This window comes from Cimex lectularius, unplaced genomic scaffold (assembly GCF_000648675.2).
Source record: "Cimex lectularius strain Harlan isolate CLEC.00 unplaced genomic scaffold, Clec_2.1 scaffold450, whole genome shotgun sequence".
NCBI classification, from domain to species: Eukaryota; Metazoa; Arthropoda; class Insecta; order Hemiptera; family Cimicidae; genus Cimex; species Cimex lectularius.
The window spans coordinates 18,796-43,089 of NW_019392991.1; the positions used below are offsets into that span (position 1 = coordinate 18,796).

Below are 24,294 nucleotides of genomic sequence, written 5' to 3' on the forward strand. Positions count from 1 at the left end.
ATGTTAAAGTGACGAATATGGATTTCTCCACTTTTCACATTCGTCACTTTAACATGGTGTCAACGATATAAAAAAATGTATAAAATAAAAACATAATTAAAACTTATTATAAGTATAGGTGAAAATACAGCAGATTAGAAGCATTAACAAACATTGAGATGAATCTTTTAATATTTTCAATGCTAAAATAGATTAAAAATACTTTATTGAGCACATTGACATGAATTAATTACTATTTACATCCGTATTTTATGAACGGTTTCTAAAACAACTTTTTCAATATTCTTGAAGTACCTAATGAAAACATTTGAGTTGGTGTTTCTTGTCGGCCAGATGACGAATACATACATGATTGGAGATTTTGTCAGGGTGGCGGCCAGACTATGAACAACTCAGCAGTTCTTGACGTTTTTATTATTGGCGATGTTGCATACTTATTCTCGCCCTTCATCCGGCAAAACATTAGAAAAACCAAACATTCTAGAATAAGTACGAAACGTCGCCAATAATAAAAAAAAAAGTCATGAACTGCTGAGTTGTTCATTGTCTGGCCGCCACCCTGACAAATTTTCCAATCATGAAAACATTTGAGTCTGTTCACTTCAAGTAAAATGTCTGCATACAATCAAATACACGTTTGCAACTACAAATACCATAAAAGAAAGCGGATTTTAGTGAAATAGTAGTGCTGACGGTGTTCTGAGAGGTATGAATCTTTTGTGGCCGTCTTTTGAATTAATCATGAAATAATCCCTCCCGTTGATTTTCATCGCCGTTTGATAATTGGCCAGTTTGGTCTGTTGAAAAGTTGGGTATATTTTTAGAGCTCTTTTTGGTGCGAGGTCTTTCTTGTTCCAAGGATAATTTCTCTTGTCGCCGACGTACCAACGCCAGATTATTTCACCGCCGAAAACGGCGAGAGCACAGGTGAAACCGGACAAGACGACGACGTAAGTCGTGTAAAGGTCGGAATTTCTGAGCCTCCTCTCTTTGTTTCCTAGGTTTAAAGGGCAAACGACAGCGTCGGGGAGTTCAAGCCCTAAAGAATGCTTCAGAATTCCCGATTCTACAAAACGCTGAAGTCTGCAAACGAAAATGGTAACGTTAACATTTCCAGTGCGTGTTCTCGAAGTGTTCATCTGAAAAATAGAACCTACATCGGATTGAAGAGATTCGGCAGAACGCTGTTGTTCTGGTAAGCGAAGGCGAGAGATCGTATGAGAAAACTTTTGTCGGTAATAACGTATGAGCAGCGTTTCCTTTCGTCTTTCACCCTGGTAGACTTTTTTTTGTAATCGTTGTACATCAATCTTGTAACGGTATACCAATCGTCAAGATATAACCAGCCTGTAAAAAAAAATTCTTTCATATTTGCCCATTCCATTATTAAAGTTTCAAAGCACCGGTCATAATTTTTTGGCTTATTGTGGCTTCACTTTTCGTCTCTATAAACTGCGATCTGCTCGTGCCGAGCGTTTTCTTCAACGCGTTTAACTCTACGTCTATACCCTAAAACAAAAGGACGTTGTACATTAATGACAGTGACAGTAACAATAATTTCTTCAAAAACGTAAGAGAAAATGCAGCTGTTCTATCCTCTAATCCCCCTCTGACTTGCTTCGAAAGATCTACATGGACATGTACATAGCAGATTCGTGCAGACAATGGAAAATGAAGATAAAGTGTAAGTGTGTCCTTGTCACATTTACACTCCGAAGAAGAGTAAATCTCCTCTCACAATATACTACGAAAAAGTTCCCATCCCCGAATAGGACTGCGTTCATACCATGGGTTCCACCTTCACACACACACGTTCAGCATTTACGACTGAAAGGACAAGACCTAAACACACGCTACAATTTACTCTACGAACTTATAGAACGACAATCCAAAATATAAAAACAAACTTACATTTTACAAAACGCTACTACAACCGATTTGGACATACGGTATAGAACCGTGGGGCACCGTTGAACCTTCCAATATCCAGTCTTCAATCCTTTTAGTCAAAGTCCTCAGATCAATTATAAATGCACTGTATTATGTCTCCAATACTACCTTCCACAACGACCTTAAAATCCCATTTATCCTAACCATGATCCTCAAAAATTTAACCAATGATCTATCCCCATCACCCCAATAGTCTTGCCTAAGCCTTGACCAACATAACCCATCACTACAATCCCGCGTCTCAAGAGGAAATGGCCCCGCGACCTACTTTCTGAGGGGTAGGTGGTGAAGTTTAGTTAGGGATCGAAGTGGAACAATAATATTGATTAATTGCTTCCCACAATGTAAGTATGTAAATATATCTATATTCATGAAATTACATATTGTAACATTAAATATCAGATTATAATAAAATATTGGAAAAAAATGATTATATGATTATGAAATATCGTTTACAAAAAGTGAATCTACGTACTCACCCCGCCTTCATCATTTTTACTGACATTAAGGCCTGTTTCACTGCCGGATAGTAGGGTAATTGACGCCGGGTACAGGTTATTGGTTGGAGAAGTATCGGGACGTTTCATACCTGTCCGGTAAAAAGCCGGGGTGGTATGCGTTCCGGGCTGCCCGGGTATAAGTTGAGGGAGCCGGCATCCCCCTCAGCAAGGGCCGTCTGTCGTTGTTGGGTAAAGCGTTATACATATTGTGTCACTTTTGATGAACAACCGAAGTGAATCATCTTTGATTACATAGTTTCATCCAGTTATGTGTTTTCACTGCTCAGTGTTCCTCAAGCACTCGTACTGCTAAACAGTGAATGCGAGGGGGAACGTTTTTCATCGTTCACTTTCGACGTTCACTCTGGAGGCAATTGAAGATGAATGGCAGTTTACATTTGTCACTTTAGATGATTCATCTAACATGATCTTCAAAAGTGACAAATGTAAATGAGCCTTAAACGACCAAGCAAAAGTAGAGGTAGTTGGAAGTTCATAGAGGTTTTCACATACCCGGCGCGGCAATCGTCTGTAGTTCAAATTTTTCTTTTTAGAATGGCGTCGGCTAAAATGGCGGACGTTGATTTTGAGTTACTGATTATTTTATGTCCAGTTTTATGGGGCAAAACTCCAAGCGACTGTAAAGACAGAATGCTTACGCGAAATGGTTGCATGGGCATATTCGAAGAAATTAAAGATTTACTTAAAGAAATGGAAAAAAGAAAGAAACGAGTACGGTAATTATACTGCTACTTAATAAAATTTTACTCCATGATTACCTATTATAATATCTTATATCTTAAAATCTTAGATTATTTATATCCAAGTTTATAAAAGATTACAAATTAACAAGCACACCGTATTGTTGATGCTTTGTTGACATATTAAATCTTAGATATGTGAGGGTCAATTTCAGCTAGACCATTGGTTTTTCTTTTTGAAAAGTATAGAGAAAGACTGTCCACTAAAACTGCCTTCACATATGTGCCCAACTATGTAGGCTTGTTAAAATAATGGTTTGTCAAAATCAAACTAAAAGAAAAGAGAATGTATAATAAAATAAAAAGTTATAACGAAATTAGAAATGAAATAAAAAAATAAAAAATGTACACCTTTGAGTAAAGAGAAAAAAAGTATTTACTTTTTAAAACAAAATTTTTTAATTTTGATGAAAAATTATAATTTTGGAATTACTGGCTTTGACAAAAAAGGGGATAAAATGTATCTTCCAAAAAGGCACCTCGTGCAGACTTGAATTTTCCGGGGTCCCAGGTTTGCCGTTCCAAGATGGCCGCAAAATCTCTTCTTGGTGGACAGTTCTTACTACTCTTCTTCACTAGGAACTAACGATGATAACAGCCTCACACCAGTTGTTTGTCCACTATATCCCCTCTTTCTTCCACACCGCCTCCGGCCCCACATCGCACCTCAAGTCCTTTCTCAGGGCGAGACGATTCCCAAAAAAAAAGATAGTAACAATAAAATCCAATTTCGAAATTTGGCGAAATCGACGCAGATAAATGCCATTTTAGTGAACCAAGTGGCGTTATTACAAAATAATCCATCATCATTTTTCTGACGTTATTTGCTGACATTACACCTCGTATACTTAAAGTCACGTCTCGGTATATTTTAAAGTCCAACTATTTTCAAACTATTCCTTGCTTGGTAACCGTCTCTTTCGAGAACGAAATTGTGTAAAACACACAACGTTTAACGATGTCAAATGCAACTTCGGGATTTAGGTTTATAGCTCTGTGGAAAATTCTCCAATGGGACTAAGAATGCTCCTATGCGGGACGCCGGCTCCTTCTATGTGACTTCGAAGAACTCAGGTTATCAAGGTAGGGTATACAGAGTGGGTGTTGCCTAAAGGCTTACACACACGTGGCTATGCAGATCTAGACTCCAGCTGCCAGAAGAGACTGAGTCTCTGGACGACTCGAGTAACCCTTCGCCCTTATATGGGCTGTTGGCATAGTACTTATCTAGTGCCATTCATTGTGTACTCAACCCCCTATGCAATGTCTAGTGATTCTAGAGTGATGATGATATCATAAATCAGTATTATTATTACCGCCATTACAGAACGAGAAAAGTCACAAGGAAGTTTGAACATTACATGAAAAAGACTTATAAATTGTAGGTTATTCCTTTCAAGTGATAATTGTATAATGCAGAAAATTTCTCCACTTCTGCCACAAATTTTAAATTGAATATTTGTTCAATAATTTCCATCAGACGGTTTTATATTATAACCCCGAGGTACGTCTTTCTTGTTTTGTGATACATAAACTTCTCAAAAATGAGCAGAGATGTTTGTAATTTATTCTTATTCTATTAATTTAATTAAATTAACCGATATATTCTTGTTAGTTGGATAAAACAAAATAGAAATACAACCAAAAAACAAATAAACGTTAATCTTCATTTTTAATAAAGGATTTAAGAATATTAAACATGAATATTATTCATTTTGTAACCTAACAGCTTTGCTGGTCTTTTCTCCATTTTAATCAAGTTGTATTCTCTTTAGTCATGGAAAGACATCATCTTGAACCAGAAGTTCGTAATATTATGGTGAGAATGAGTCATCGATGTCATCGGCAAGTGGATATCGCAGAGGCAGTTGGCGTTTCTCAGAGCGTCCGAGAGACTGAACGTGCCAATAGGAGGCCTAGTACTGGCCTAGTACTCTCAGCGCATTACGACACTAAGGGAGAACCGTCTTGGCCTTCTTTGTTCATACTGTTCCTTAAGCCGTTGCCGGCTCTTTACAGTTTTTATTTGGCTTTCCAGCTTGTGTTGCTTTTTTATTATAGACGGAAGCTGGCAGAACGTAGGGGTCAGAAAGAGAGAGCAAAAGTNGGTCTAAGCCTTTCCATCTTCTATTTCCTTCAGTTTTCCGTAACCCTCACCAAGATATGTACTCGTTCCTAAGAACTAGGACGAGACCTCTCGGAATCCGCGGTACTGAAATGTTGAGATTAGGAGGAAATACCTTGCCGGCGGTTGAGGGTTTTAAATTGCTAGATATCCCACCGTGGGCATTACCTAAATGAAATAAAATAAAATAAATAGGTAAATAAACCACCAACTGCATTGCTTTTTATTGGTTTCTTCAATTGGTCAGTTTAATGGCTCTGTTTCGAAGGCTACGCAGGCCATCCTTTGTTACGCATGGTTGCACGCCACATTTTTGCAGTGGCTCGGTAGCCTTCGGGGGAGGCGATAGCTTCTCTTAGGGTGCGCATGTTGGCTTCTTCGGCACTAATTTCAAACAGCCACTGAGTGCGAGTTATTATATGTCGCGGGCACTCAAAAGCGACATGCTCCACCGACTCCACTTCACCGCACTCACACGCAGGGAAGGTCTTGATCCCGAATTCATATAGTTTGGCAGCAAAATCACCATGACCCGTCAGCAGTTGGGACATGTAGTGGTCTGGCTCAATATGCTTCCACTTTCTTCTGCAGCTGATGTTAGGGAGGAGGGCATACGTGTGACGCCCTTTATTGGAGGCATCCCATCGTCTTTGCCATTCCAGCTCTAGCCAGTCTGATGCTTCTTTCGCATTGGTGACCGGTATGCATGGGTTTATGTCATTTTGTAGTTCCCATATGGCGCAATAGTATCTGGCATGAAGGTCTACTGGTGGTCGAGCTGCCAAGACCTGTATAGCATCGGTAGAGGTCGTTCGATAAGCTCGCGTTAAAGTCAGAAGCGCAGTACGTTGCGCGCGCTTGAGTGTCTCCCATTCAGTAGAACGCAGTGCTCGTGCCCACGCAGGGGCCGCATAATACATGACTGAGTCACAAAGCGCGGAAATATACGTAGACCGGGTACGGTAGGAGATTCCCCACGCAGCACCGCTCAGCGCTTTGAATGCAGCTATCCACGATGGCATTAATTGCCTCATGTGTTGGGCGTTGACTCCAAATCGCATGCCTGCGCCTATGCAGACCCCCAAGTATGTAACAATCTGCGTGCGTAGCTTTGATTGTTTCACCGAGCAGGCGTACAACGGGAGGCGATCGTATGCTAGCTTGCCTTTTAGGATCATAAGTTGGGTTTTTTCGGGGGCTGTTTCCAGTTTACACTCGCGGCCCCATTTCTGGAGCTCGGTGACTGCCAGCGCGCCAGTATTTTCAATGCGTGCCTTTGTTTCCGCTGGGATGATGACGACGAGATCGTCCACATAAGCGATTGCTGAGAGTCCTACTTCTTCAAAGCGTCTGAGGAGACCATCGAAGAGTATTGCCCAGAGATATGGGCCAAGGACAGACCCCTGCGGGATCCCCATCTCTACTTCTCTCGAACACGTCTCGCCATATTCGCGCAGGGTGCCCGTTCATTCGCTTAGATAGCTTGAAACAATGCGTTGGATATCCTGGCTGGCTCCCATGCTTTCTATGCTGTTCAACACGGCCGGCCACCACATGCGATCAAACGCTTGCCGGATATCAAAGAAGATTGCTGCTACATATTTGGTCGTTGCTTCTGATACGAGTTCCATCAGCTTCCTTATGGCGTGAGTGGTGCTCCTTTTAGGCATTCCACCGAATTGGCCAGGATGAAGGCCACTGTCAATCGTCTCACGTAGACGCGCCAGGATGAGCAACTCCAGGACCTTGCCCATGACTGGGAGCAGCGAGATCATTCGATAGGACTTCGGCTCGTTCGGTGGCCTGCCCACCTTCAGGAAAGCGCAGACTTGCGCCTTTTTCCATGCGACGGGGAAGTATCCGAGCTGCAGGCAGTCCGTCATCAATTGCTGAGCGTATGGCAACATTAATTCCGAACATATCTTGACAGCACCCGCTTCTAGCCGGTCATTCCCGGGCGCACTCCGTGTTCGCAGGCGACTAACTGCGGCCAGTAGTTCCTCATCACTCCAGCAAGGGAAATCACTGCCACCAGTTATACGACGCACTCTCTCCCTTAGGGCAGAGTGAGCCGGTTCGTCTGTCGACGGGTCGTCCACTAAGAAGCCAGACTCGAGTAGGGCTTGGCCTGCGGCCTGCAGTCCGCGGCACCCGAAGGACTCAAGAGCGTGTCTGGGTTTAATTTTGCCCATCGCCACTTTTGCATGCAATCCCCATCTATTGATGAAGTTCTGTTCCTCAACAAATTTTCTCCAGCTGAGGCGCTTTGCTTTACGCAGCTCGCATCTGTAGTGGCGGTTCGCCGCATAGTAGGTTACCTGGTGGTGTTCCCTGCGCACCAGGTCACGGCATTGCTGGTAACGCCGTCTCGCGCGCTGAGCAACCGCTCTCAGCTCTTTTACGCGGGGCGTCCACCAAGTAGGACCGGAGCGAGTAGTTGCGTTCTGGTTCATCCTATCAACATTAGTGACTAGGATGGTTTTAATAATGGCAATTTTGGCGTCAATTTCTGAGGTGTGCGCCGCAGGCCACAGCAGGGTGTCTCCGTTTTCCAATAGGTCCCCTTCAACCATGAGTGTAAGCTTATCTTTATCAATTTTTGCAAAATCTGGGCGTCGTCTCGTCCTCACGAACGCATGATCTTCAGTAGATCTCAGGTCAGCCCGAATCCACGCATGATCACTCGATGTGGCATTGCTTTCAATATTAAAGCAAGCCAGCCGACGGGACAGCTGTGGTGACATGATGAGGAGATCGATCGCTGTATCGCCCTGAGCCGAGAAATACGTCTTCGGGGAGTCCTCAGTGTTGATTAGGTCAACACGCGCCGCGCTGAGCATCTCATGGACAAGCTCGCCACGCCGATCCAGCTGAGCGTCGCCCCATGCAGGGCTGTGCGCGTTAAAGTCACCCCCAAGAATACAGCTCTTAGGGCTATACTTATTTATCACTTGTAGAATTGTCGTTATGTCTTCATCTATTGGACGCCGCCTATCACAGTAAAAGGAGAGAACCAGGAGTTCCTCCCCTCCCCACCGGAGGAGGCAACAAGCCATATCGGCGGTGCACTCAGGCAGGGCAACCGCCCGTATGCTGCTGTTCAAAATATAGATGGCAGCTCGCTGGGGCTCAGTCATTCTCGATGCCACTACCCGCGCATTCAGGCCCATAGCTTTATAAACTCCTCCTTTCCATGGCTCTTGAGCCAGAACGATGTCAATTCTTTGCTCAAAGGCGAGGACACGAGCCTCATCGCTGACGATTTGTGAGCCATGGTAGTTGAGTTGCGCTATTTTGAGGGTGTTTGTACTAGCAGTTGGCATCAGGTTCCTTTGATGGTTCCTCTGCCAAAATCTGCACATTGCTATTCGGTGCCAGGTCAACGCATGTTTCTATATGGCCGGTGGGCACGTTTTGCTGGAATTGCAAAGAGGTAGCAGTCAAGGCCACGTCTCCATAGTCGGTAGCGCTCTTTGCCTTTATAACTGCCCTGATGTGAGCCTCGCACTCCCTTGAGCCAGGTGCATGGGATGAGTCCCTGCCCAAACGGATGCAATTCGCGCATTTTAAGGTTTCTGCGTTGCAGTCCCTCGTATCATGCGCGAGTGCACACCTGCCACACACCGGCTCTTTCTTCGGGCAGTTAGGGGCCACGTGACCGTAACATTGGCACTTGAAACATCTTGTCACGCCCACATAGTCCCGGACTGAGCAAGACTGATAATCGAGGTAGATTTTTTGCCTATCAATCACCGCATTTCTGACTTCTGGGGGAACTTCAACCACCCAAGAGAAGGGGCTAGTTTGTCGTGGGGCTCTACCATATCTGACGGTGTGCAGTGGTCGAATATACTGTTTGTGCTCCTCCAGTGCATTGTTGGCCACGATTTCTTCTCTCAATTCATCTGCCTTTGTGTCTTTAGGGACACGTAGAATTAAGATCCGAGGGCTCCTTTTGCCCATGAGGCGCGGCTTAAGTTGGGTGTCACTCAAGACCTTCAGGACCGCTGATTTTGATGCGTCCTGGTCAACTTTGATAGCCACTCCTCCTCTGGCTGTTGACCTAATGCCATCTAGGCGGATTTTTGTGACCCTAGGGTTTAAGTGTTCCTTGACCTTATTAAGGAGGTCGCGAGATTCCATTCCCTCTGGTAGGTCCACAATGATAAGTTTATGCTGTTCTTCCTTGGCTTTTAAGATGGTCTCATTTGATCTTATTTGTTCAAGAGGCTTAGCTTTCTGGGTTTTTGCTCGGTGCTTGCTATGAGTTATTGCGGTACCTCCTTCAATAGTATCATCGCTGATTGTCTTGTTCCCACGGCGACGGCGGTTTGGTTTAGCCAAAACCCAAGGGTTATTTGCATCATCTTCACCAGCAGGCAGCTGGCTATGCCCTTCGATGGGTGGGTTGCCCACTGCGGAATCAAGTTTCTTAATCCTATCCACACATGTGGTCAACTCACTTACTATCGATTTGATGGGGGTTACACTCGACGGGCTTTTTGCAGTGTGAAGTTCAGCAGCTATCCGGTCAAAGGCCGGAGACAAGGCCGCTTTAATGGCGTCTATTTGAGCCTCAGAGGTCAGGATTCTTTTGCTTGCCTCTCTAAGCTGAGCGTTTTCAATAGCGAGGTGCTGAAGCCTGCTAATTATGTTATCAACGCGTTCGCATACAAACATTGCCGCAGGCTTGGGGCATTTACTGCCAGGATCCATCATATACTGTGATATTTCTTTGCGTAAATCTAATGCTTCTGAGCACACTGTCATGTTGGCATTTAGTGACTGGGTTAACTCATTCAAGGTAGGCTGGTGTTTAGTGCGCTTACCCGTTACATGTGAGTACGATTGCCCAGTCATGCTTCCCGCAGGGGAGGGCAACGTATCGGTATTGCTTTCGGGGTCCGTGCATAGTAAGCTTCCCGCCGTTGAGGCAGAGGCAACGCTAGCTTGGCCAAGCACACGCGGAGTGATTGTGCCATAAACGCCTCTATCAATGCCTCGGGGCAGGGAGCGCTTAAGGCTAGATTGACTAGCAAAAAGGTCAGATGTTCGTTGCCTGTTAGCAGTGCTCGGGGAATCACTGTTTTTTGCTTTTCCCTCGGCAGGTTCACTTAATCTTGGTAGAGTTCGTTTTAGGCTTAACAGTTTACCATCAAGATCCATTTCTTTGGGTAGACTTGCTGAAACCTTACTTGGGCTTGCGGTTGTCCTTCTACTGCTTTTTGCAGCAGCAGATATGGTAGTCGATTTTTCAATGTTCTTTTTTCTCTTTGCATCCATGACTAACTTGTTGATCAAAGAGAAATGATGTCAACTGTATTTAAATGAAGTAGAAAGCAGGAATAAAGGCATAACACAAAAAGAGAGTGACACAAGGAGGAGGAGGGGTGCCAACAGAACTCTTAGGAATAATAGATGTCAAAGGTGATATAAAGTTTGAAGAATAAAAGGGATGGTCGGAAAGAAAGATGACAAGATGCCACTTGGAAATGAGAAAGGTGAAAAAGGGGAAGAAAAGAGGGGTGGGGCAAAAGATGTCAAAGATAACTAGACAGACGGAATAACGGAAGATGAATAATGCAAATGGAAATCAAAAATAGCAGAAAAAATAGAAAGCTGAAGAATAAGTGAAGATTGGAGAGAGCGGGGAAGGGTAGGATGACAAGAGATGTCAGAATGATGAAGAATTCAAGGGGATGCCACGTATGACAGAAATCGGAAAGCTGAAGAATTGTGAAGTAAGATGGTGAGAGGGGAAGGGGAGGATGACAAGAGATGTCAAAAACGTTAAATGAAGAGTGAAGAATCGAAGTAAAAGACAATTTAGCCGAGATCGGAAAGATATTCCGGCCTCCAAGGTTGGACAGCCTGAAGGCGTCGACCACGTGCTCAGAGACCGAATTAGTTTATCGTAAATAACTTTCGATATACTTTACCGATTCTGACGTTCAAATGCTTTCTGGAAAGCTGAATGCAAGCCAAATCTGATGAGGTAACTCACATATAGGGATTGCTTCAACAGCCGCCTCAATAAGTCGTCATGTGAAGAGCACTCACGAGCACGTCCGCACACTTCAAACGCTTGAAGACAACTTCACTACGGGAGAACAGAAGTATTGTCATTGCTGCAAGACGGAACCCTTTCCATAGGGCCCGCCAGATCTTAAATGAAGTACAAAATGTTTTGACATGCCCTTTATCAACACACGATCCGTAATCGTTGGCCTCACATCGTATGCCCCTTTGAGACGGCTAGCATCAACAGCCCGCCACGATCAACTTAGGAAAATATGGTGCAGCGAGCGCCTAGAAGAGAACTCAAATTTGAATTCTGTTATGTTTACTGATGAGTAGCGTTTCTGTCTGTATAGCGATAGCAGGCGCCGAAGAGTCTACCGAGAGCAGGGGATGCGTACAATGCCCCAGTTCGTTCTCCTTTCAGTGCAGCTTGGATGAGGCAGTGCGGGATTTACACTGGATGACGAACTGGACTCCATAAAGGCAACCTCCCAGCATTACTTTATATCCAAGAAATTATCGAGGAATAATCCCTCAAACCAGGGATCTCATTGGCAGGGATTTTTCGATTTCTGGATGGCAATGCCAGACCTCATAGAGGTAGGGTTGTTCATCAATATTTAGAAAATCTGGGAATTTCCCATCTGCTCCTTGTCTTTCTCCAGGCCTCAATCTCATTGAGCACATGTGGGATGCGTTGCTGAGAATGCTTTTCGATCACTAACCGCAGCTAATTGACCTGCTATAACTGAGTGCAGCGTTGCAACGCTATGGAGTTAAATTCCTTATAAAATTAGTGACAACCTAATTAACAGTTTGCCTAACAGGTGCACAGAGGTTTTAACTAATACAGGGGATTATATACGGTAATATTGTTTAAAAAAATTATTGTGTCCAATAAACAAAATAATGGAATTAAAACTTTTTATTTTGTTATTTTTCAAAATCCCTTCATTAAATTTTCCTGCAGTAAAAACATAATAATTTCCTCAAAATTTTAATGCTATTCATAGTAAAAATAAAATAAAAATGCTAGGGAAAGTAAATACCGCAAAATCGGCATTATTCCTATTCATGTTGGAGCACATTATTTTCATTCCTTTTTATTTTTTGAGCGGTTTATTTTCAAACTGTTAACTTTGTATATATAGGGCTTAAAATTGTAAGTCCTGAGTACATGTCTAATTTTATTTTTTGAAAAATCTTAAACCCTTCCAACATTAAGGACAGATGAATCCGGATTTTCGCGGGTATACAGTAAAATATTCAGCTCCTCGTCGATATTAGCTGCCGTTTTCTTTTTGCTATAACTTTGTCATTTTTGACTAATTTAAAATCCGATTGCACCATTGTTCTCAGCGTAAAAGATCCTTTAAAATTATGTGTTAGGATATATAGGGTCGTATTTGAAATTTTGAAGTTGACTCTGGGCCTGAGGTACCGTGTATAATTTTTCTCCAAAAAGGTAAAAATTTGAAACTAGACTAAAAAATATTAAACACTTTTTTTTTGTCATTGGTTCAAGAGAAATTCAGCCGGGACATCTAAAAAGGACATATAGCATATAGTATATTAAGATTAAAGACATATATGGTAGTAGTAGTAGTAGTAGTAGTAGTAGTAGTAGTAGTAGTAGTAAGAGGAGGAGGAGGAGGAGTAGTAGTAGTAGTAGTAGTAGTTCAATAATTGCGCACGCCAATGGTATGAATGCAACTGAGAGACCTGAAGACTTGGAGGGCAAAATATCGGGTCTCATCACCCCTACTGAAGTATTCCCGTGTGAGTGACACCACTTAATTACACTTGACTAGTCTATTGGTCGCCGAGTATCTCAGTCGCTCAAATAATTGAGTATCCCCGTGTCAGTATGGCAGTATGCTGTTGCATGTCTAGACCCAACATAACGATATTACAATTATTATGATGTGTAATTTAATTTTAATATGCTACAATTTTTATATAGCCTGATTTTCAATATGTTCAACTTAGTCTTGGTGAAAACGATAAACGATATTGTTGAGCGTTCACATAATATATACTTATGTGGCCTCGGTATTTTAACATGAACTGTTTGTTAAAATTGATTACTCTCACCTTCACTGCATCCGCTATGGCTCCGCCTTGTGTTGCAAACCATTTGTTATTATCTTTGGCCACGTCTTTCACCTCCTTTATTGGCAACGTAGATAACGAAAGAGTTAAAAACGCTGTCAAATTCGCTGTGTAAAACGCTGTCAGTATCAGAATGAATATCCACCAAGTGGCAAATAACATTCGTGCCGAATCTGAACAAAAATAAACAATCAATAGTGAAAGAAAATATCCAAACGGATCAAAATTTACATAAATACTTTGACCAACATTAGTATAATTTGTAGCTTGGGCGTTTCCGATCATTTTGGTCAACCTATCCTCGCTATGAGAATCAACTGACCAACCCAAACCAGCGAGACTAGAAAGACGAAAACGATTAAGCTACAGGTTCTTCACCCGCAGACCTCAAAAGAAATCTCACAGTTACAATTAAGAAATAAATATAGTGCGATCAAGGTTAATTATATCGTACAACCTCAACACCTTTTAGTACGTAACTTATAGAAAAAGTAGAACTCGAAGTATCCCTCATTTTTCCTCAAATTCAATTCCGTCAAAAATGTTTCTAATGTCGCTGACTATCGGTTACAATTGCGACATGAAATGCCACCATAAGATATCTGAAGGAATGTCCGAAATGCCAAGATTTATGGGCACCTCAGCTACCTATCCGTTCGAAACAAAGCTTTTTTTAGTGGAACAATGGAGGTATTTTCCACTTTCAGCTCTAGAATGGAGATTTAAAATTTAAAATGCACTTTTTCGTCGGCCGGAATAAAGTAATCCGGCAACAAAACAAAACTACCTTTAGCTTTTAACAAAGATGAAATTCGCAGAAAACAAAGGCGCTAGAGCCTTGCTTCACCCTTCTTATGTCCTGGACCTCACACCAAATGACTGTCCTTTTTAAATCAACGGCATATTTGTGGAAAGGACGGCAATTCGAAAACTACGACGGTGTGGAAACTAAGGGACAGCAGTTTTGTAACTCTACCGATACAACTAAATGCATACAAATATTTAAATTATTTGGGGTATTGACAAAACCATTGTATTATATTAAATTGTGCTATTACTATAGTACCAATATATTATCGATCTTTCTAAAGTGAACAAGAAGATTATTCCTATGTTTTCGAATACGTTTTGCCTGTTCTTGTATATGATTATTGATTAACAACAATTAATTGATTTTTTAAATGTCACAAATTAGTAAAACGGGCAATTTGCTAGATTATCAGTTCAAAAGTGTTTTGATGGAAATATCGTAATTTGGTGAAATTGAATTCCTCTGACCACATTTTTGGTCATTCCTTTCTCAATCTAAATTGTTTTTCCTTTCTGATTAATTTGTTAACTTTATTTTAAGCAACTACTAAGATGAGTAGCATCAATCCGTAAAACATTGATATAATTTGTAGCTATATCGTCTTCTTTTCGCTGGTTTGGAATATGTATACAACGACGATCGGCGAAAAGTATTGCATTTTTATCGTATTTACGCGAGTCTTAAATTATCAAAAAAAAAGTCTGATTTGTTTATTGACTGAACATATTTCTTGAGCACAACACTCTCTATTCGAGTCAGCATGTTATTTTAATGTTTTAGTTAAGGATGAGCATATTGCGGTTAAACCTTCATCCCCTGACAGACTGAATTACAAAGCCTTTAACTTCTCTTTATAATATAACCCGATTTAACGTCATCCACAGATGTCTAAATCGATTCTTACCAGTTCTGGGATTTAAGGTGGAACCTTGTTTCATCAGTGCCCCATAAACGAACCAAACGCAAGATGGCAAAGGAAACACTTGAGCATATTCGTCACGGCACAGTTTCATCCGTAGCCACATTACCAAGTACATGATGGGTCCGACAGCCAGAAGCGATATTAAAATCAACACCCAAACCTGTAAAAGTTAAAGTGACCAGATCAGTATGTATAAGCAGATGAACTGCCCTCGTTATTGAGGTTATTTTGTGACATGTTTGCCCTCATTAAACTTATATAATGGAATATTTACAGCGCTGTCGAAAGGAGCTAGCAACCCACTCCCGGTATTCGAATCTGCCGGTCTTTTCATCAGGACGTAATACGATGCTTGGTACAATTCAACTCCCCAGGTGATGTACTGATGAGATTGTGGCAATACTGGAAGAAAGGCAGCAACCATATCTGCCTCCTAAAACACGTGTAATTTACTCTTAAACACCTGCATTTCGAATGGAAATAGTTAGCAATGAAAGAATATATATGGGAATTGGACAAAAAGAATTTGTTAACTTTTTTTACAATGTTTATTGTTTGGAACATTAATACAACCCGTTTTTTTGGTTTATTATTTTATTCCTATAATAATCCATTTTCTGAAGTACTTTTCAGCTTCCCATCGTTAGTCTTAATGTGTTTTACATTTATAGCACACCTACTGTAAACATAAGGTTTTTTTCACTGGTCAGAAACTATAGTTCTATTTACAAACTGGCCTTTGCCGCAGTACCAATTTGTGAGTAGAGCTATTGTTTCCAACCAGTGGATTGATATACTCACTCCTCCTTCAATATTTCTATTAAGCTTTTTCTTTTCACAGAAAGAAAAGAAAAAGCTTTATAAAAATCGATGAGAATGTCCAGGCCCTTATACACGACTGCACTTCGAGGGATGTCCCGGCCCCACGTAGGTACGCCACCACCAATACACAGATCGATGCAAGAGCCTCGGAACCGAAGATAACAAAACGCAAAGTACCGTGCACAAAACACTACATATACAACATACAATCGTCATCTGGTGGGGGAAATCTCCCTGTCCCCTTGGGTGTCCCTGAACCCTGCTCCTGGCTCCTGTGAGGGTGCCAGAGGAAAACAGAGTTACAGCACTCCCAGGCCGGCAGTTAGTACAGGGACCCGAACCTCGGAATAGACACAAGGGAGGCTGTCCTATCCTCGTGCATAATATTGTGGGGAGTAGAACTGCCACCTGGCGTCTGGATGGTTACCGTGGTGGGTATCGCGGCGGGCCATTCTGAGGCCAGGCAGGTTGTGGGCAGATCGGAGAAGCACCCGAATGGGCCGTATGATCGCCTCCAAAGGTTGAGGATTGCACTTCCATTGTATACATACAAAACCTAAGGACAAAACACAAAATCGATGAAGATTAAGAGATTAATTAAGAATAAAAGTGCCTACCTCAGCCAGCCCGACAACACCACCTTCCTATCACAATACCTCTCCTTACCTCCCTAACGGATTTTTCTGGCCTCAATGAGTAATCTGTGCCTGTGTCTTCTTAGTCACCGGTATAGAAAAAGACAAAAGAAGAAAAAAAGGAAGGAAAAGGAAAGAAATCGCGGAGTGGTGTCACGTCGTTCGGTTTTGGGAACATGGGGAAATTTTGGAACTATTTCAGTGTCTTAAAAAATATAACTTTTCCGTGATAAAATGTTTTAAAATTTATAAGCCTCTGATACGCTTTCAATTTCCAATCTCCTTGCCAATCATTTCTCTAACGTTTATTCTTTAAAGTGACCAGCACTTTACGTTTATGAAAGCATCCATGGTAAAATATTACGTTGGTTTGCATCCTATTTAGGAGGTCGAGTGCTTAAATCACGATTAAAACCGTTTAATTGTCACTTAAAATAGTTACCCGTCACAATTAAAATAGTTTTGTAGCTTACTAGCTAGCTATACTTTTGTAGTTTACTCCTGGAAGCCCTCGAGGGTTGCATTTAGGCCGTTTCTTTTTAAAATCTACATTAGCGATATCTCTATGTTTACAATTTTGTATACTTCCTCTGTAAGGCCAAATCTGATGATTTCATGCGTTACGTTCAGCGTTGCAACTAACTTCAATTAGGTAGTAAGTAACAATGGTATACATATGTACATAATCAATGAAAGAGTAGAGAAACTCCCAACTGGTAAAACTCCAATGAGACGTTTTTTCTCTATTTAATGGAGAGGTGTTTCTATCACTGTCACTATTACTGTAAAGGAGATCTCGCAACCATCGCTTCTTTAGTCGGCAAGGGGGGTGGGGTTTGAGGGAATTCGTTGGGATGCGAGTTTTTGGATTTGAGGATTTATGGTTGTTGGGAGGGTTTTATGAAATTTGCGGTAACGGGAGCGGATTACACCTTGGACAAAAGGAATATTGAGATCGGTATGGTTGAAGTCGTTGAACTGATAAAATGGAGCAACAAAGATTTTTCTGAAGATTATGGATTGGGCAGTTTGGGTGCGACGGATATTGGAATGTGTGGCTGAATGCTACATTTCCAGTCAGTAAATCCAAATCGGTTTCACTCGTTGTAAAGCAGTCTTTTATTTGTAAATGAGCGTTTGTCAATAAGTCGTGAAAGTGCTCTGTATCATGTCATAACCTGTTGGCGTTTTAGTCGTGTTTGGGGATTCCACTTCAAGCGTTTGTTGTTGTACATTCCTAGGTACCGTACCTTGTCTGCATTTGGCAGAGGGCTATTATTGAAGTAAACTGAAAAAGGGATTAGTGAGGAGAGTGAAGGTTATGCGGGTGGATTTTTCTGGATTGAATTTTATTCTCTTCTGGTCAAACCAAGACTCCACTAGTATGAGGCGTTGTTTAAGGACCGAATGGAAATGACTGGATCAAAGATAAGTGAGAAGATCGCTGTATCGTCTGCAAATGTTAGAGTGGTGGTTTGAGGATGGAATGGGAGGTCAGTTAGTACACGTGGAATAGTGTGGGGGCCAAAACACTGAGAAAAGTGAAAATGGTGATCCGCGCCCACTGCCTTGCCGTAAGAACACGCATAGGTCACAGGGACTCCGTAGTTAATCCTGCAGGCTACTAGTTTTCTGCATTGTAAATGCTGCTCAACGCTTAATCCTTCGGTGCATAATGATTTGGCCATATCCCACCGTACGGTAAACGAGTCCAGGGCGCTGTCTCCGGCATCCTTACCGATTCCACCTGCGCATTCTCCTTGCCGAAGCCGATCCTAAGCGAAGGAGGATTGTGCTCCTTCCTCAGCCTAGAGAAGTGAACCGCCCTCGTTTTTCCCGCAAAGAAATCGAATCCTATTTCCTCGGCATTGGCAACATTCCTGTCGATTACGACTGCATTTTTTACTACTTCTTCTAGATCTTTATCGTTCATAAATATAGCAGCATGGTCGAAGTAAAGCGAGTCCGTCATTGGGCACTCAATACCATCGAAGATGCCGTTAACCGCACTCGCGAAAAGTGTTACCACCGATACTTGTGGTATTCCACTTCCTTGCTTCATCCTTTCGGGTAGTGTCCTAGCGTAAACCTGAATATCAGGTTTTAAGTAAATCCTGACATTTCCGAAGGATAGCATACCTCCATGTCCTGTCAATGGCCTTCTCAAGGTCGAAGAAAACAGCCACCTCATGTTGACTGTTGTGAAAGGTGGCCATGTTCCCCTCGAAATCCTGCCTGATGGTGCCAAAGTAGTCCTCGGGTCTCTAGAATTCATATCAATCTTTTATTTATTATTGACTCGAGGACCTCCCCATGCAGGTAGTCAGCGAGATTGGCCTGTAGCTCGAGGTTTTACTCGAACAGTTTTTTCCATTTTTGGGGATCGATATTACGATGGCTTCTTTCCACTGCTCGGGGTATTTTCCAGCATCCCCAATTTGGCGTGAAGTTATTTATCATTATTTTTTTACCTGTTTACAGGTGTAGAGTTGGTGTATTCAAATTGTGATCACAAATATTTAAAAATGTTGTAATATTTGGCAAACATTGTTACGTAGCTATCTAAGCGAAAATAAATATATATAAAAACAAATGAAATTTACTTTGCAAACTTACTTACTATACTATTATGATATAATTAAATTTAAATTAACATTAATATTTTATGAGATAGAGGGACTTCATGGGGAAAAGTCGTGAAAGGAGACCCATTTGACATGCCGAATAACCCCACTGAAGTATCGTCGTCTGTTCACGGGACACTCTGTATAACTGTGGTATCTTTTTATTACATCTCAAACCCAAAAATCATATTTTTCCAGGAAAATGTAACTTCATTAGTAGATAATTAAAAACATCTATTCTAATGTTAGCGAAACGAGTTATTTGCGTTAACAGCGTTGTTATAAACAAAACATTTAAATGTACAGGCAAAATATAAATATGGACAATCTTTTCGTACCGGGTCTCATTACTTGGCTGTGGAGCTGTAGGGGTAAGAGTAATATCGTTTATTATTTTGTTTTGACGGCACCAATTACAATTTAAATAAAATAAAAAAGTGATTCACACTATTTGGAATCTATTTAAAAACCATTCGGACAAGTGAAAAGGTCTTTCTGATCTATTTTTGGTTTGTCTATCCTCACTCTTTTGGACAGTCATGCGTATTTCTCCGCTTTTCACCACCATCAGCAGAGGCTATGTGCGTTATTTTGTCCATGACTCCCTTAATACTAAAAACAGAATTAAGTCTTCTTATTGACCGAATGAAGTGAGGATATGCCGACCAAAAATGAAAGGAAACGACCACACACAGGTCATGGTCATGTGAACAGGTTCATCACCCACAGACCTCAAGAAGAAATCTTACAATAAAACGTACAGTTAAAAAATCTTTCATTTGTAATTATAGCTTTTCTTTATGATTGGCATGCGTTAAAATATCAGACAAAATCTCTTCATTATTATTTCTCGAGATTTTAGGATATTCGTTGGTTTCCTTGTTGAATTGTGTCGAGCTCCCCTCGTTTCTTCTGAGAGAGGGTCTTTCTGATTCCCTTCCTCAGCCCCTTTCTTTGTCCTGATTGTGGCAGATGTAAGGTGTTCGGTGTATAAGTTATTGTTTACAAACCATTTGAATAGATGCTGATCATTGCTTTTTAAATTTAACGGTAAGAAACCGTGAAAATATTTTCCGCCTTCTTAACGGTCTTTGAAGGATTTATGTGCTGATCCAGTGCCTCGATTCACTTAATTATAATTAAATGACATAAATTAACATTACCATGTTCACTAATTTCGACAGGGCGCCTGTATCTTTGTCTCCGACTACGGGAAGTACGTTAGTAACTTCGTACTCAAAGCCGTACTTCTGTTGGAGTGTTTTAACAAGTTCGAAGGCGATCCCGATTCCGTCCAGTCTTCTTTTTCCTGTCCCTTTCTTGACGCCACTTAGAGGCATATCGTCCTTAAATGACAAAAACAAAAATGATCAGTCCCTCTTTAAAAATACACCCTTGGAAAATTTCAGTTAAAATTGTAAAAATTATGAGGGTTGAATTGAATTTGTAGACATATAGTATAGTTGAAGAGAAAAATATGTTTGTTAGTAGATAAAAACTCTTTAAAAAAATCCATAAATGAAAAATTGCAGCGAAAATATTGTGTATGAACAAACAGTTCATTAAAATTTACATGATAAATTACATTATCTTTGAGAAACACCGATTTAAACAATGAATCTGAATTTTCCGACAATTCAAGCAATGTGAAGTGTTTAGTGACCGTTAGTTAATGATTATTTGGAGATGGTGAGAGATGCGGTCAGGTGTGACTCACAATAATGACACATCTACACAGAAAACAAACACTTTGAGCCCTGAAGATGATCTCAATAAAGATCGAAACGTTGCCACGATAAAGAAAATGTTTTTCTAAAACTACGTTACACCAGACCGCATCTCACGATCTCCAAATAATACAAGCAATAAAGAAAATTGAACCACAAGACAGTTGTAAAGAACTCTATAATCTAGATTTAAAAAGATCCTTCTAACTTAAAAACTATATTTTTGTATTAAGAGTTTATGAAAAATATTCATAATTATTTATTTGTCATAATATTCAATCTGAATATTCATTCATTAAATTATCGTGTCTCCTTTTCAAACAAATGACGACTTAAAATGCGACAGTTTTGAATAATATATATTATACTTATAAATTCGACACTTACGAATGTGAGGATTTTGAGTGTTCTCCCTTTCAGTATTAAATCATTATTTTTCGAGAAGTTTTTGAGATCGCAGTCAAAAGAGCCGTCCAACGTAGCTGCAAACGGGTAAAATAAAAATAAAAATAAAAAAACAATTTAAAATGTAATTATTTTACATTGTATCCAAGGTGAAGTGGGATTAAGCAATTTATCAAATTCAAAAATTGATCCAAAACAATCTAAAAAATGTTCCTCTCTCTCTCTCTCTCTCTCTCTCTCTCTCTCTCTCTCTCTCTCTCTCTCACACACACACACACACACACAAAATCCCAATATGGGACTCTTCTCTGAAGGAAAAAATAGGAAAAATTGTTCGGGTCCAAAAGCTATTGTTGTTGCAATGATACTTATCAAAAGGTATCGCACAATCTCATATTCGACTGCTTTTATCATTGCGAGTTATTGTCGAGCAGAAATTTAGATTGGACTGTAATTGCTTCAATGACCAAGTTGAATAGCTGGCGATTGCAAATGGTCTTTAATGGTTGATAGATTACGCATCAAAAAACTCAAGAATAAGCATTTTCACGGACAGTCGAATAACAATTGATGCCATGAGAAATCCGTCTACCACTCCTCGAGAACATTAGACTGCTTCTGTCAGGTTTCAGCAACGTTGTTATATCTCCTCTTGAGTTAAAGCGCACACTGGTATAGAGGACAAAGAAACGTCGTTAAGCTTTCTAAGGAAGCAGCAGCATAAAGTCGCCTCTAATATGGAGCGCATCGCACACAGGCAGGATAACGAAACTGTTCTTCCCATCTGCCTTCACATGGCCTCCAATAATATATAAAGCATATAAAAAAGACGCAGATTGTTTTAGGTCATGGGAAAACGGCACCCTATTTCAGCGGTTAAGCATAGTTTCAAGTCCTGCCTGCTCGTGCCTATCACCTCAGTCTGTCGAACACCTTCTTTGGGAAAGCTTCGGCGTTGCATCGGAAACGTGGTGCAAATTTTTTTCGTAGATGCAATATTCGCCTTCTTAGACACAGTGAATTAGTGGTCCCCAATGTCTATCAATTAGGCCGAACTTCATTCAGTATATCAATTATCATTTTCATTTTATTTATTTTACTTGTTATTAATGATGTCAAATAGGAGATATCATAAGTTTAATTAAATATCATACAATTGTGGAGCACGTTGGAATAAATAAACCTATTAAAAGACGACCTGACCCTGGCATGGGTCCCTGGGCATTCGGGGCAATAAAATGGTTGACATAATGGCCAAAGAGGGAACCAAGATGGACATTATAGTTCCCGAATCATATTGTGGACTAGTATATAGCCACTAAAGAGGATACACCTTAAAATGAATCCGTAATGCGTCCAAGGTTTGTAGGTTAATACCCATGCAGGATTATTAGAATTACCTAGGATTACTATGTATAAATTGTTAAAATAATTCATTGAAGATTTATCCAACTGGCAGATATGGTGTAAAAAAATGAAAGCCTATTTGTTAAATGGGATGAACAAAAGGATTGTAACGATATTATAAGACACCGACTGTGTCAATTTATAAAGAAAAAAAATCAAATCTTATTTTGCAAGAATAGGTGTAATACAGCAGATTAGAAGCATTAACAAAAATCGAAATGAATCTGTTAATATTTTAAATGCTACAATACATTAAAAACACATTATTGAGCACAGCGAAACTAGTGATCCCAATGTTTATAAATTAGGCCGAACTTCATTCAGTATATCAATTATCCTTTTTATTTTACTTGGTATTAATGATGTCAAAAAGTAGATAAGCATTTATTTAGTTACGTATGATTTATACATTAAGAGCGAGAAGGAGATCATCATCATAAAGGCTTGGATTCAAAATGTTTATATATTTGGATGAAGCCCCTTCATCTTCTCTTTAACAAACTTGATGAATGAGGACACCATTTCATCTTCTTTTTAAAATATGTACAACAAAGAATTCATCTATCAATTTTTTCTTTTTTATTATAAATTTGATTTACACAACACGTTTTATTTTTCAAATAGTCCTCGAGGGGTTTTCTTTTTAAGTTTCTTTTGTTTATGTCTGAAAGAAATTTCAACCTGTACATACTTACCGTTCGGATAGTAATTTGCACAAAGTTTCACGAGCAACATACTAATAAAAGCACTGAACGATAAGGCTGCCATGGGGTAGAATATAGTTGTCCAGCAGATGAGTTTTTTTTAAACAAAAACCCCCGTTAGCTAACAACCCTGTTGGAAGGTCGACAACAGCATAACTGGTGGAAAGGTCAGATCGAAGCCCCTTATCGCAGTTTTCATTATTTCCATAATCAGATTGTACAACCCTCCGTGACTCAATCACTCATCGAAAATCAATCGGGAGTCTGTTTAAACAAAACAAAATTGGTTTGCTGACCTAGAATCTACAAAGGCGGGACTTGAATCCTTAATGGCATTGGCAAACAGAAATTCCCTGACTGGAAGTAAAACAAAAACACGTTAAGAAAACTTGACTGGCCAACAAATCGAGGCATTCGTTTTGATGTGCATGCCATTTCGGCAACCAGCAGTAATTTTTGGTCTTGATCAGTTCACGTGAGAACGATAACCACAATTGTCATATTACATATACATATGCATTGCATGTGCATACTTGTTGTTTATTTATGCATATAAATTAGCTGTTTAATATTTAAAAGCAATGGAAATGAGTTATTCACTTAATAAATCCTTTTCTCAAAGGGAGCTGTGAATGTAAAAATACGTAGTTTGCAATTTACAACAAAAAAGGAACTTGGTGATCTCTCTTTGAGTATATGTCATAAAATGATTCTAAAACAGATGTCTTTTAACTGGCAGCTTCGTCAAAATTCTTATCGCTGCAATAA

The 24,294-nt window shown here is 40.4% G+C and overlaps 1 protein-coding gene across 1 annotated transcript; it reads right to left on the reverse strand.

The window, feature by feature from the left end:
* Positions 1-217: 217 nt before the first annotated feature.
* On the reverse strand, positions 218-23,666 carry LOC106668893 (glutamate receptor ionotropic, kainate 2). The gene is made up of 9 exons (XM_014398047.2): positions 23,518-23,666; positions 21,398-21,492; positions 20,447-20,629; positions 15,477-15,635; positions 15,185-15,362; positions 13,452-13,642; positions 1,404-1,509; positions 1,158-1,347; positions 218-1,083 (listed from the first exon to the last, which is right to left on the reverse strand). Exons 1-9 carry the CDS (start codon positions 23,588-23,590, stop codon positions 672-674), a joined length of 1,587 nt encoding a protein of 528 aa, XP_014253533.1. The 5' UTR covers positions 23,591-23,666; the 3' UTR covers positions 218-671.
* Between the last annotated feature and the right edge of the window lie 628 nt (positions 23,667-24,294).